The 14,764-nt window shown below is 46.6% G+C and overlaps 1 protein-coding gene across 1 annotated transcript; it reads left to right on the top strand.

Annotated features, from left to right (window-relative positions):
* The first annotated feature begins 438 nt into the window (after positions 1-438).
* Positions 439-14,430, top strand: LOC149342554 (uncharacterized). The gene is made up of 6 exons (XM_089542185.1): positions 439-635; positions 6,802-6,905; positions 7,920-7,979; positions 8,348-8,422; positions 11,153-11,206; positions 14,293-14,430. The coding sequence occupies exons 1-6, from the start codon at positions 515-517 to the stop codon at positions 14,389-14,391; spliced, it is 513 nt and encodes a 170-aa protein (XP_089398311.1). The 5' UTR covers positions 439-514; the 3' UTR covers positions 14,392-14,430.
* The last annotated feature ends 334 nt before the right edge of the window (positions 14,431-14,764 follow it).

Raw genomic sequence — 14,764 nt, 5'->3', positions numbered from 1 at the left:
CATACTTCAAACGAAAGATGTTGCTAGGTATCGGAAGAATGAACCATTGCCTTCAAAATTTCTATAACAGTACCTTACTATATTTCACACTTGTTTCACTACTAAAACTGATGTCTGAGAATCCTGGACTTGTCTGAAAACAGTATGTTATTGTTTTTCCCGCTCTTCTGTTTTTTCATAGTCCCCTCTACTTCCGAGCAGTGAACACCTGCGCCAGAAAATGCGGGGTATGTGATAAATAGTACCGCACAAGTCACCGAACCATTCGCGTCTCGTTGCCAGCTATGAGAGACTACGTTTGCTCTACACCGCTGGGTCAACAGCCACTCCGGTGAGAGCCCATCTCGCACTCTGGCAGCGCATTCCACGGACGGACACAAAGTAATTATTCACCGCTCGGCCGTGACCAGCGCACCGCACCATTGCGGCCTTGCGAAGTGGAACCTGTGCCACGGTGCACAAGATATGGAATGCGTCTATAGGCACAATACCTGCACCACGCCAGCTTAACTAAATGCGGCCCCTGCTACCCACTCTGTGCCGAACAGCGGTGTTGCTTCGACCTGTGGCTCTTATATGCGCCCTCCTTGGTGCCGCAGGCAGCTCCAAGTTCAATCCCTGCGGTGGCAGACCAGGTCAGTGAGCAGGGCCCTTCGAATATGTGTCCTTCGATTAACGGAATTACTCCACAAGAGTGACTTGCATACGTGACGCTGTTTTCTAGCTACTTTTTCTCATTGCCCATAATATCCAACAGTCGTATTCAACTATAGTACCAAAATAATCAATGCATTTCTTGTGCAAAATGGTTGTTCCTTTTCATCAGTGGAGGGACATCATGTCCGGGCTACAGCTTTGTGGAATGGTCTTCTGCCGAATTTTGTTAGATGATGTGGCACGTAGCCGCGTATGTAGGTGCGCAGTCCTCCAAACTTGGCGCCGTTGTACCGAGAAAGTTCTTAGGCTGACAGAGCCCTGGTGGGGTCTGTAACAAAGCTTATATAGTGGTAGAACTGCAGCATGTGATGCTTTAGCCCCGACCGATGTAAACAAATGAAAAGGCGTCTATAAAGCCGTCAAGCAATATCAAAAAGTGCTATATTTTGCGGCTTTAGGTATTCGATGCGTAATAGAATTTGTGCGTATTTTCCTTTCATTAGAACTCTTTCTGGAGCTGTTTGGGCCAGGTATTTCCGCATGTTTGCTACCGACAACGACGCCAGTCGCATGCAATGGTCGAAAAGTGCGACACTTTTTGCATATATATATATATATGTGCATATATATGTGTCCAGATGATGATGATGAAAAGTCCAGATCAGTTTTCGACATAAAGTCTGTTTTCCAGTCACCGCGCAGACAGAGCTACTCAAGAAGTGCCTGCAAGTGCGAACACTGAATGCCTGCGAGCCGTTTAACCACTTAGTCTGGCAACGCGCACGAAAGGATACCTTCTTTTGAGTGCACATGTACGAATTACCACATCAGAAGCAGCGCTCTCATTCAGTGATGGTAGCATGACTCGAGTTAACGTGCTGTGATGCGTCCGGTGACAACCCAAGGCATTTTGGGGAACATCGGGCTGCTACACAGTTATATGGTTGCTTGAAGTGGAACGTAATCGTAAGTACTGTTGAGAAAGGTGCAGAACAGGCGATGAAGGAGGCTGTACAAAAGCGAACTGACAAGAAGCGAAAGATTGACACCGGTATGGACTACACAGCTATTGGCTACTAAACAGAAGTTTCAGTGCAGGTTGTTTCTACTAAAGAATTCGGGTAAGTTTTTCGTCATTGACCTTGAATAGTTCAAATGGCCGTTTTTTGATACGCTTCCATTATTACAAAAGCAATAAAAGATAGAAAGCTGATTTTTTTCAGTTTTGTCAACATAGAGGTACAAAGCTACTGAACTTTAATGGTAGCCGCCTACGCTGTAGGTATTTTTGTAGTTTTCATTATTAAAACACCAAAAACTTGTATGGTTTTGGAAAAAAAAGAACACAAAGTAGCTAGAAAAAACATTCTTCTTAAGTTAGAAAGAATAGAGACTAGGGAATTAAATAAAAAAAAACTCGAATGAGCTTTAGGCGGCGCAGTAAATGAGAAAATGTGCCGTAAATATGGTTCAGAATATATGGGAAGTACAAGGCCTAACTGTTCCCTCGCACTTTATTTAGATGATCAAGCACTGAGCCAAGTAGCTGCTTTGTCTGCTAGTGTGTTCCCTCTGGCAGTATTTTTTTTTTATTTCAGAGGAACTTAACACTCTTCACGTCGCAGATGGGATGTTTTTTGAGTGCTATTTTGCGGACGCACTGAGTAATGTTGCATGAAACACTGTGCATGCTATAGCACGTCATTCACCATTATCATGCAAGTAAATTTTGCCGCCATTAGCAATATTTTTTTTCTGCTGAATTTCAAGCGCCATTTGAAACCAGAAAGGGATTCCGCAATCCTTAATATGCTTATAGGACAAATCCTGTCATTTCGATGTTTGAATTTTTAACCGTTGTTGTAATCTTGTAGCAAATTTCGTACATGGGTGGTTCGAGATAAGATCAACCGGGCTGGCTGGTCGCGACCGCTTAAATTTATTTGATATTTTTCTATGTCGTTGCCTTATCACTAAAATAAACAGTTTTGCAATTGGTTTTGCTCTCAAATTGTTTTTAAAAGCACAGATAAGCTTTGATCACGAAATGGTGAAGTGTCGCGCTTACGCGTTCTACGGTTTTTGCCAATTTTGATTATGGATAAATTAAAGTATAATAATATTAATATGTACCTGGAAATTTTTATAGAATTTTTAGTTTTTCGAGAACTTAGTCTTTGTTATAAAATTGATCAAACTTGGCCTAAGTGACTTTTTTTTGTTGCACAAAATTAAAAACGTACACAAAACAAAATCTTCTGATAATTAAAACAAAGGTTCTTGATCTTTTTTGAACTTTGTCGACGTATTCTGTATGCCAACGTTCAGGATAATCAAAAACATGTTGTTTAATATTGACACTGTTGCAGTTTCAGCCTTTCCAATGATATCCTTGCACAAGGCTTGGCCAGCACACCCTGTACCTCTGAGGAGACTCCTTATGTACAACTACTGTAGAATGCGAACAATACTAGGACAGATTGTAGAGTGAGGTTAGAAGGAGGGACCTCTTCTGCTCCACTAATGCACCGCGGTCAGTAAATTAGCCAAATGAGTAAAATTAAAGAATCCCCTATCCAGACGCTATAATTTGAAGCACAGCCTTAAATGAAGCCGCTAAAAGCGCGTCATACGTTACAGGCCATCATGCAAGACGAAGCACAATGCACTTTCATGGGAAAGTTGTGAGGTTACCGTGTTTTAGATGTATGGGTGACACGATGCACCGACCGCTTAGAGTGATGCTCGATACGGTGAGGAGTCCTTGACTCATAATTCCAGTTCTTATAGCGCGTGCGGACGCTCTCTCTGCGTATAAAGGATGCGCTGAGCTCCGCGGTTGTTGCTGCGACGCTCGTCTTTTCTTTTCTTTCACTCTTTCCTCTTATCTTTCAACTCTCCTCTATCAGCACGTGGCAGCGGTGGTGGCTCGGCACGAGCCAGTTGGCAGGCCCGTGCAATTTCCTTTTCATCCTTCTCTCAGTCGCAACAACAACAACAACAACAACCGACCGCAACAAACCTCACTTCAGGGCTGTTTCTGTTTCCACCGCTGTGTTTGTTTCGTTGGAAGATAAGGCGCTGCAAGCGATAGCGACACATTAAACGGGGCGTACGCTTCCCCCGAGAATTCGAGACCGGCTACGCAGCGCGAATGTGTTCCTGCACGGCTTGTTTTCGTCCGACTTCGGCAGCCGCCCAGTCCTTTCAAAAATGAAATATACGAATGCCTACGTTAATGAACGCTCCCAGTCCTCGTTGCAGCGACGAAAACACTGAAAAGGCGAACTTTCCTCTTTTCTCTCTCGCCCGGCGTGAAGCCTCCCTCGCAGTTGTCGACAGTTACTTCCGCCGTTAATAAGCGAGGCAGCTGAGACTCCGTAGTGGCATTTTGCTCTTACTCCGCTGTTCATGTGCGCCTGGTGGCGGCGGAGCATAGATTTGAGCGATTTTTTTGTGTAGATTATGTTTATCTTCAAGTTATTTACTTTGGAGGCCTTCACCCGAGAGGCCTTCAACCTAAGGTCTTTTGTCATTGTCATAACACGGTATAACTGTGGCTTGACATGGTATGACAATTGGAACTCTTCGTGTATCAGAGGCTTCAGGGACGTATTCACGTGTGCCTGAAATCCGTAAAGTGCGGCTAGTTGTGCTACTGCACTAAAAGGATGTCATCTCGATCATGATCAATGGAGTGGTGGTGGTGGTGTGACATTTTTATTCGAACATCCTTTCTGTTAGGCGTTCAGTACATCCTGGGCCAAGGCGACGAGGGCACGTTGCAGTCTCATATCCAGGGAGGCGAGCCAGATGGGCCACGGTGGGGGTGGGGGGAAAGGATAGGCGGGGGACTGGAAGGCTGCGTGGCACTGTGTAAGACAGTGTTCTATGTCTACATATGTGTGTGGACAGTTTGGGCACTGAGGTGTGGAAGTGTACCGGTATAGGTAAAGTTTGGCTGGTGTACGTAGGAGATTAAACTGTATTCGGCGAAGAAAGGATCGATAAGGATGGGTGCGGTGGTGGTAAATCAGCTAAATCCAATTTTTGCTGCGCGTAGTATTCGTCGACAGTACGTTTGTCATGAAGCGATCTGTTACAAACGTCTTCTCCCCATTGATCAGGGCTTACAAACGTACTGATCAATGGGGAGAAGACGTTTGCAACAGATTGCTTCATGACAAGGTCACTTAAAGAGGCATTCCGCATATATATATATATATATATATATATATATATATATATATATATATATATATATATATATATAAGATCAATCTATTTCAGGCTGTGAGCGATCAATGTTTTACTTCTTGCGATCGCGATGGGTCTGATGTTTTCTTCTACAAGATATGGGTGTTTGCGTGATATGCGCCAGCTATCACATCTGACTTGGCGCTTTTGAGAATGCTACTTGCCTCATGATCTACGCTGATGATATGAGCCCAGCATTCATTTCAATTCCGCCATCAGCGCAGTGCCCTCTAGGCGAATTCGATCACTGTCCAAAAGGCATGTTCCTGACACTGAAGGAATTCACTGTCTTAGAAGATACAAAAAATATTGTTAGCGACGTAGGAGTCGGCCGTTCTTTTGAAAAAGACTTTCAATGCGGCCACTTTTTTTAATGATCTCCGGACGTCATTTGCAAGATGGATCGCGTACAACCACATCAGGATGAGGCAAGTTCTGATGTATTGGTTTCGCGAAATAAAATGCTGATGATGATGATGAAAAAGCGAAACTTTCCGCGATAAAAAGCAATGCACACAGCATGGGAGCATTGTATTCACTTCTACTTTCCTGAAAACTGCTCTCCAGACGAACTTCTATACGGAGTTCAGACTTACAGCTAGCACAGAGAACAAGTATCAGTATTTGCGCATGTGGTCACGACGATAAAATATATCCACAGTTTTCCTATCGCCATTGACGACTTGTGCCACGACTCCGCTCACGCCTGCTTAGCTTAGAAAAAGTAGGACAGCGGGTGGACGACAACATGGTGGTGTTTGGGAGATTGTCCCTGTACCCAGTGGTTAATCAGTGCAACTGGACATGGAAAGAACGCTTGCGATGGAGTTGGAGGACTCGTAAGGTACCAGAAAATGCTCCACACCTTGAGAGAAAACTATGAATGTGCAACGGGCAGCCAAAGACAAGGCAACTGTTTCGTCGGAGCTGCTACAGCGACAGCATTATGCCACATATTTCTGACGATTCTGAACGTTGGTATACAGAAGAAAAAAAAATCAAAAATTTTTAAATTGTCAGAATTTTTTGTTGTGCGAATTTTCAAAAATATTTTTGCGGCCATATTTCGTTATCCATACACCATATAGGCATGACCTTGTCCACTTCGACAGACTTGCTTGTGTCGAGCCAAATGTATAAATATGGCAGCTCTGACACGCTCCTTTCTTGAATACAGACCTGCGAAGTAGACAAAAAATTTACTCGGGACTAATTTTAAAAGAAAGGCTAAGCTCTTGGAGCAGAAAAAAATGTCAAGACGCAGACTAAAGCATCCATAGTTAGTACTTAGGTGCTTATTGCTATTATTTAGTACTTTATTCATGATCAAAGTTGACCAATACAGCAGAGCATGTAAGCGGGGTACTGCACCTCTTCGTGATCAGAAGCGTTCTATGCTTAGGAAAAAACTTTTGGAACAAAACCTATTCCAGAACTGTTTGTTCTATTCATCTCGCAACGAGGTATAAAAACATCAAGTAAACCACCCGCGTGCCTGTAAAAAAAATACCTGTCGAAGTTTTGTGCTGGAAAACTAAAAAATGGGTTTTCCTGAGGCCTGCATATACTATTTAGGCGGGAATAACGAACCGTGCCGGGAAAGGTTGTAGACGCCTGACGAAAAAAAAAACTGAAGCGCATAGCTCGCTGGTTAGTGAGAATATGTAGAGAAGAGGGGCAGGGTGGGTGGAAGGGGGGGAGGGGGAGTGTTGCTGCTGCGTATTTTCCGAAAATTCCCACAGAGAAAGTGGAGCACGTCTCGGCAACGGCTGCCCGACGATTCCACTGTCGTGCTCAACGGCGACTAATTTACATCCTCCTATTTACATACCGCCCAGTTTGCAGCGCCCTTTGGCGGAACGTTACAGTACCTTTTATTTCCTACAGGTGTCCTGACAGCATCGAAGAGTGCTGTGCTTGGAGCCAAATTCTTGGCAACATGCAACGATATGATGCTAAAGTACGCGTTCGAAGCGCAAGCGGTCACAAAGGCAAGTGCAGGCAGTTTACATCGCTTTTTGTTCGGAATCTCGAGTAGACTATGTGAACACCACGACCGAACTGCAATCACGCGTCCTTCTTATGATAGTGATGATTTCTAACGATTGAGATGCAATGTGTTTGGATTGCTAACACGTAAAGTGACTCCAGAAGAAAGCTATAAAGCCGGTCTTCAAATAACCGCAGTTGACAGAACCGTATACAGCCATTAGTCTACGTTATTAACATACGGACAGGGCTAATTGGAGAGATACGGGAGAGGCTTTTGTCCTGCAGTGGGCGTAGTCAGGCTGATGATGATGATGTTTAGCGCACGGTCGTCGCTTTCGCGTAGGGTACTGTCGGGGGGTGTAAAGGCTGTGTAGGCCACACTCCACCTTCGACAAAGCTGCATCGTGCCGCCTCCTAGCGGACATGCGTCGAGATAGGTGAGGAGGGTACCGTTTCATATGCAGGCATATCAGCTTCCTTGTTTCGATCCACTGCGCACCTGCTTTCGAAAGCACCGAGAATTCGCGCAACGATGCACCTTAATGTAGCTTAGTCGAGGTTCTCATGGTTTGCCCCACTTTTGCTCTCGAATCAAGACGGTACCTGTGAATACCGTCGGTTTACCGCGGGTGCTCTCATATGACAAATGATGCAAACCCCTTCCCTAATAGGCACTGAAACTCCTTTGTACGTTCCATTGACGTCCTAGACGTCCACAGGACATCCATTACATCCATCCATTCATTACATTCTGAGTTGTTATAGCCGAATGAGCACTGAAACTCTCTTCGATGTCCTCTGGACGTCTAGGACGGCAATGGAACCAACAAGGAAGTTTCAGTGCTCATTCGGCTACTACAACTCAGAATTCTGTGTTTCTGCCAAGTGCCAAGTAATAACTTCCTGGTTATCCGGTTTGGTTGTTGAATATTTTTCCTTTTTCGCAGAACTCAGTTTTTTTTCCTGTAATGATCTTTATTTTCTGTCTCTCTCGCTTATTCCTCACGCGGCAGATGATAGAAGCTTCCTGCATCGGCGTACAGATTTGTTACATCTATCACAGTGGCGAAACTGTAAGTGGTCTTATCTGAAAAACGCCTCGGTGAGTCATGTGTCATCTTTGACCAAGCTTCACGCCTCTGCATATGCTCCAAGCACGCACAATAAGATAAACTATCACTCAAGCGTCGCGCAGACATGCGAAAACAACACAAAAGGAAATAAGTATGAATAAAAATCAATCAATCAGTCAGTCAGTCGATGAGTCACAAAACGCACTCCGAACAGCGCCGGTGCACCTCCTGTGCACTTCGTGTCGTATGCCTTTTATTTTTTTTTTGCGCTGTTGGTTTAGTTGGAATGTGCTAACCAGTTAAAATTGAATAACACGTAAACTGAAGTAGTTCGCTTGACCTCAGCAACATTTCATTCCCCTTCGCAGGAGCTGGAATCTTTCCGGCGGAAAATTTTGGACTGCTTGACGAAAGGAGCCCTAATGTTCGCGCTGATAAAGCCCGTAAGTTGAACGCAACCGTGCTGTCTTTGGATCGTCTGCGGTATCGGATCGAAATGCTTTTTGTTAGGGCTTAAATAATGGTGGTTCATTTCAGCCTCAGCTTCGGGGATGAATAAGTAACGGCTCATGTTAGCATACGTAACCGGTGTAGGACGTTTGCGTTGCCGAAAAACTGTCGCAGACAAAAAAGCACAACTTTATTTTCAGCGACAAGCAGTGAAATGCAGTGTGGCATACTTTGCTGTCAGCATGGTACCAAATCATCTGGCGCATAAGACGGGACAATAGACCTTTCCACAAATTGCAGCGCCGCGCCATCCCCTAGCGGATCCGCGCAAAGCATGATGGGAGAAAGGAGCGGTCGCCGCCCGCGTCGTCTGCTGTCAAACGTGTTGCTGTGTTGTTCCGCCGTGTTCAGGCGTTGTGCGTCTTCTCGCGCGCGTTGTAAATGTTGCAGCGCACTGCTGTGGCGGTTATCTCTTAGTCTTTCTGCAATTATGTCGGGATTTTTTTAGACATTCGACATGTCTGCAGATTAGAATCGCGGTGGCGGTCAAAGGTGCTGCGTGCCCAGCTGTAGTAACAACACGAGAAAGGACATCAACATTTCATACCACGTATTCCCCGAGGACAAGAAGCTGAAGCTAGAATGGGTGCGCAGGATAAATCGGCAAGGTTCGCAAGGGCGATTTACCCTGTGGAAGCCTTCGAAACACCACAAAATATGTGGTACGCATTTCAACACTAGCGGGCGCAAGGGATACATGCATGGATCGTCTCTCCACGATCTTTTCACGCCGAGTGTATGCGGAACGGATGCCTGCTGTGATTACGCAGAGCAATGGGTACATGCGAATCTCCAACTTCGGCTGGTGACCGGGGCAGAGGGCGTCGCGACTAGGTACGGCCAGGACGCCACAACCGGCAGCCTGAAGGCCGCCCGTAATGCTGCTGCATAATTTTCGTTTTTTTTTTAGGGGGGGGGGGGGGGGGGCTTTTATGAATAAAGTTATTCACCACCACCATGGGCGTATGAGCGGCGAGGGCTCTGTGTATACATGCATTGGGAGAACGCCGGTCTTTGCGTCTGCTGGTGCTCGGCTGGTGATCCGTGGCCGCGGAACGCAACATCCGACTGTGTCACGCTTACTGTGTCATGTTTAGCAAATAGATCATGTTCTGTCTAAGGGAGTGCTTGAAGATTATATATTACAGCAGTGAACATTTACCGCGTCAGCATGAAATTTACCCAGGAGTCCGCCATGAGGACAACTGCACTCATACTGTTGTTTACATCGCTGCGTACGAGTCATGACATAAAACGCAATCGGCGCTTTAGTTCTATTAATCAACCTGTTTTCTTTTTTACCGGCTGTAGCCGTGCTTGTTTACGCAGTGCGATAATGTGTACGATCGCACGCCTGAGAAACACTTACCAACCGCGGGCTGTTGACATCGCGCAGGACCGGCGCTTCTCGTTTTTTGTCCCGGCTTCCTCCGACGTGACCAGTACTTTATTTTAAACTACTTTATACAGCAGTATGTTTGGCGACCGTTCGTTTAAATTGAAACGGCCTAACTTGTTATCCACAAGCTAGCGACGGCGACGACTGCTGCTGGACGCGTAAAGCACGGCTCGGCAATCTGGGTCACACCGGCGTTTCACGTTCATCATATGCGTGCCCAGCGATGTAAGCAATAATTAATTTCAGGTCACTATTGTCAAAGCTACACTCGGTGACCATTTTCATTCGCTAAAGCTAGTGATTCGCTCATCACGACCGCCGCAATCACAGATCATATCCTACGGACTCGCTAGGCCTAGTCGTCGCGGAAGGGAAGGGAGTCATCGTCGACTGAAATTAATTTGGCAGGCGCTTATCGCTGGTGATTGTTCAGGTTTGCACATGTGAAATATGGCCGTTCGTTTCGCTCATTTAGAAGCGCGAACATATTTGCACCGCCGCCTCATCACCGTGCTTTCGCTCAGCCGCCGACAAGGCTGACCGTCCGCCGATCGGATTCGTCGGTGTCGTTGGCCTGAAAAACGTGTCCCAGTGCAATCATATTATAGTAAGCTAGATATTTCACTATAATCACATGCTGCTGTTGACCGTGATAGTGTCGTTGTCGGAGCAGTGTGACCACCGCCGTCGTCATCGTTGTACACTGAAAACGAGCTGAGGCTTTCGAATGCGCTTGGAAGGTTTCGTGTAGCACCGCGTGCGTCCGTCGAGTCTGAATGTCATTGCAGTTCTCGAATGTCATTCGACTCAGATGTCATTCGAACGTTCCCATGTAGCACAGGTATAAGAAACGGCGATGGCGACGAGATGGCAGAGGAAGGCTTTCCGGTGAGCAGGCGCAGTCGGAGAGACGGACGAAAAGACGCGAGCGCGGCGCCGCGGGCGCCGCGGCGCTCCGTTTTCCCAGAGTGCTTTGCGCGGCCGCTTGGTGGCGCGGCGGAATTTGTGGAAAGGTCTATTAATGTGCAGCTCTTGGAGAACGTAGTTGGGTGAGGGGGAGTGGGTCCTAATGGCCCAATGCATTCCATGAACTTTTTGCCGAATAAAGTGGGAGACAGTGCGCTTTCCCATACAAAATTTCTCGCCCAAGGAAGAGGTCAGTAACAAGGCTGTCGATAGGCTAAGCGTAGCAAAGTGACTGTACACGCAAGGCTTACTAAAAAGTGCACGAAAACTGCTGCCCATACTGACTATTCTCCTACAGGAGCTGTACGACGCCGACATTAACAAGACTAAGGAGTTTTTAGAAGAGATCAAGGTAAGCATTCACCAGACTTCTCTTGCGATTTCCGGCGTTCGGTTTCTCCAGCTCCATCGCCAGCATCCACTTGGATGGAGTACGCGATACTTTTGCAACTGACATGCAGCTGTGAACGGGAATCTGCTTTTTGCACGCAGTAGCTTTTTTCGAAATGTGCGCGTACTAAGCTCGCGATGTTCACTACTTCCGTAGTCCGTAACTGGAGTCTTGACGAATCTGTCGTGGTGGCTCAGTGGTTAGGCCGCTCGGTTGTTGAGCGAAAAGAAGCGTTTGCAATCTCGGCCGCAACGGCTGCGTTTCGATGGAGGCGAAGCCCCCGTGGGCTGTGCGATGTCAATAGACGCTAAAGTACCCCTGGTGGTCCAAATTGATCCTAAGCCGTCCGCTATATACGGCACCCCTCATAGCCAATGTGTCGATTGGGATGCTGAACCCAGTATACAATGTACAATACGCTCTGAGAGCTGCCTCAAGCAACTAGTACTCTCAAAACTTTTCAAAAAATTCTTATCCACCGCTTGTTATTTAGGTTGCACTGAACAAAGTCGTCAAATTTGTTATGCCCTATTAAATGAAGCTGGCGCATACCTATATGACGGAGCGGGTGTGTACTACCCTCTGATATAACAAAATCACATTGCGAAGAAAACTCCCTCGAGAAAAACTCGCGCTCTGTGCTACACATGACAGTGCACGATATGTGAATCAACAATGTGCTTTCCACGTTAGGAAGACGATCAGTTACGCTTCTCATGAATATTCGATTGGCTCGGTAGCCAAGGTGTTCGACTGCTGAACCAATTATGATCACGAGTTCAGTGCCAGCCGCGGCTTCTGTATTTTGTATAATAGGCGAAATGCAAAGATGTCCGTGAACCGAGATTCTCGGGCATGTTAAAGAACACCGTTTGGACGAAAACAACCCGCAGCTCTTCGTCGGGGTGCCCACACACAGTTTTGCTTGGACTCGCAAAAAATATGACATAAGATAACCGGTTTTGTGGAATAGAAAAGCGCCGTACCTGTATTAGTCTCGGTGTGCACCTGAACTGCGCCGTGAGAAAGGGGATGTCGGAGGGAGACGAAGGCGATAGAGAGAAAAAGGCGCCGTAGTGAAGGGCTCCGGATTACTTTTGACCGTGCATCTAGTGTTCTTGAACGTGCACTTAGATTGCATAGCACACGGATGTCTTTTTCATTTCGCCTCCGTCGAAATGTTGCCACCACGGCAAGGATTCGATCTCGTGACCTCGTACTTAGCAGCCAGATGCCATGTCCGCACAGCTACCGCGGCGGGTTAGTCCGCAAGTGCCCTCGGGAGGATTGAGTTCAGTACGTACAAGTCAAGACGGACAGTTTCCAATGTGGAGACAGGGAGGTTCACAGCCGATCCGCCGCGTGGACAATGGGAATTCGCGCTTATAGCGTCCACATCGTCTCTTGTGTGAACGCTCTTCTCCACACTCTAAACAAAAAGGAGTAAAAAGTGAGTAAAGTTGTCCTCTGGCGCAAAGCATTTAAAAAAATTCAAGGGGCACTTAAACTGTCTAAAGTGCGTAGAGGCGAAAGCGTTTTCCGCACCACTTTGACTGCCTCTGTGGCACTGGTGACGTCACCACTGGATGACGTCACACATAATTAAGTACAAATTACTAGGCAATGATAAATTACTAACTAATGGCTAATTACTGATCAATGACTAAATACTAATTAACTGCGAATTAATAACGCTTAAGCTTCTAATCTGACCCACCGGCAGCTATCATAATTCAAGAACCTCACCTAATGACTATTAAACTCTAAGACTATGTGACTTATCAGCACGACCAGTTAACTGCCACGTTAGTGCATAAATTATACACTGCAATATTGCACGACCTTTTCGAGCCGAATATTGCGCACTGCTATATTACTATTCTTCATCTCCAAAGAGGAGCGGCAAGCACGCAGGTACTGAATGTCTACAGCCCTCCTAAAGACAGACACGCGAGACTGGGTACCCTCATAAAAAAAATTTTGAACCTCTACCACATGGTGTGGGAATGCCAATTTAATCCCTTAGTTGACCCCATTCCAAACCCCTCGGAGGAGCAGTGGGAGGCTATTGCTCAGCGATGACCCTGACCGTCAGCACTGGCTGGTGGGGAGGGCCAGCGCAGCAGCAATAACCAGTGGACTACCGGACTAGGCGGCCCACCCACATGTTCCAAGAATATTCAACAAATAAAGATGTTTTCAATCAATCAATCAATCAATCAATCAATCAATCAATCAATCAATCAATCAATCAATCAATCAATCAATCAATCAATCAATCAATCAATCGCCTTTAGGAGTGGAACGCGACAGCGTGTTGTAGCGCTGCCAGGGAGTCCACGGAACGCCACCACCCATTCGGCGCGATGCCTTGCCCTTTGTTTGGTTGGTTTGGTTGGTTTATGGGGTTTAACGTCTCAAAGCGACTAAGGCTATGAGAGACGCCGCAGTGGAACTCAAGGCTTTTTGAGTAAAGGAAATGGCGCAGTATTCTTTGTCATCTCGGCGGACACCTGAACCGCACCGTACAGGAGCCGCCGCGGTGGCTCAGCGGTTATGGTGCTCGGCTGCTGACCCAAAAGACGCGGGTTCGATCCCGGCCGCGGCGGCTAGAATTTCTTTGAAGGAGAAATTCTAGAGGCCCGTGTACTGTGCGATGTCAGTGCACGTTAAGAACCCCAGGTGGTCGAAATTTCCGGAGCCCTTCACTACGGCGTCTCTCATAGCCTCAGTCGCTTTGGGACGTTAAACCCCATAAACCGCACCGTACAGGAAGGGAGGAAGTGAGAGTGAAAGAAGAAACAGGGGCCGTAATGAAGAAAATGAAAATTGTATTTGAGGAAAGGAAGTTGCGTAGTAACTGTCTCACATATCTCGGTGGACACCCGTCGAAAGCTTGACGCCTCCTCTGCTGACAGCTTTCTGTCGACAACGGTGAAGCACTAAAGGCTTTTGCCTTAAAAGGGAGTGCGCTAGAGGACAGCTTTCTTCCTTCTTACTCCCCATATAGGTGTATTAGCGTTTAGAGTTCACCGATGTCCACGCAGTCGTGCTTGGAGAGAGACCTGATTCCTGGCGACGTCCGTGTCGGGCTGGCTATGATGCGGTACATCCGCTCTGTGCTCTTCCAAGGAGGGGGAGGCTGACCGACGCTGTCTTTTATAAGAACGACATGGCTTTCCAAATAAAATACCTGCCGTACTTTCAAGTCTTCCATCCTGTATAGTGTCTTCTTGCCAAGCACCTGTAGAACTGCACCAACACAAAACAGGGTATAAAGACATTAAGGAAAAACTGGAGTCGGCACGTGTCGAAATAACTCAGCATTGTAACAAAGACGCTACATTTATTGAAAACGGAGCTTTTATAAGGTAGAAAAGACTAAAGAAAAACTAAGTACAGTGCAGGTGTCGCCAACACCGGCCGATTTCGCAAGTAAACTGCGGCTCGTCGGCATAGTTGCTTTTAGAGCGGTAGCTCGACTCAACGCAAAAATTCTCTCACCATTGCGTGCCTGAT

Source organism: Amblyomma mixtum, chromosome 5, assembly GCF_055824585.1.
Source record: "Amblyomma mixtum isolate Tamu chromosome 5, ASM5582458v1, whole genome shotgun sequence".
Classification (NCBI taxonomy): domain Eukaryota; kingdom Metazoa; phylum Arthropoda; class Arachnida; order Ixodida; family Ixodidae; genus Amblyomma; species Amblyomma mixtum.
Note: the sequence above shows the minus strand (reverse complement) of the source record. Positions and strands in the feature narration are given on the sequence as shown.

Coding starts and splice junctions, on each gene's coding strand:
- LOC149342554 (XM_089542185.1), top strand. CDS start 515: ATGCGGCCCCTGCTACCCACTCTGTGCCGAACAGCGGTGTTGCTTCGA. Junction 636..6,801: donor TCCCTGCGGTGGCAGACCAG/GTCAGTGAGCAG, acceptor TATTTCCTACAG/GTGTCCTGACAGCATCGAAG. Junction 7,980..8,347: donor TCTATCACAGTGGCGAAACT/GTAAGTGGTCTT, acceptor TCCCCTTCGCAG/GAGCTGGAATCTTTCCGGCG.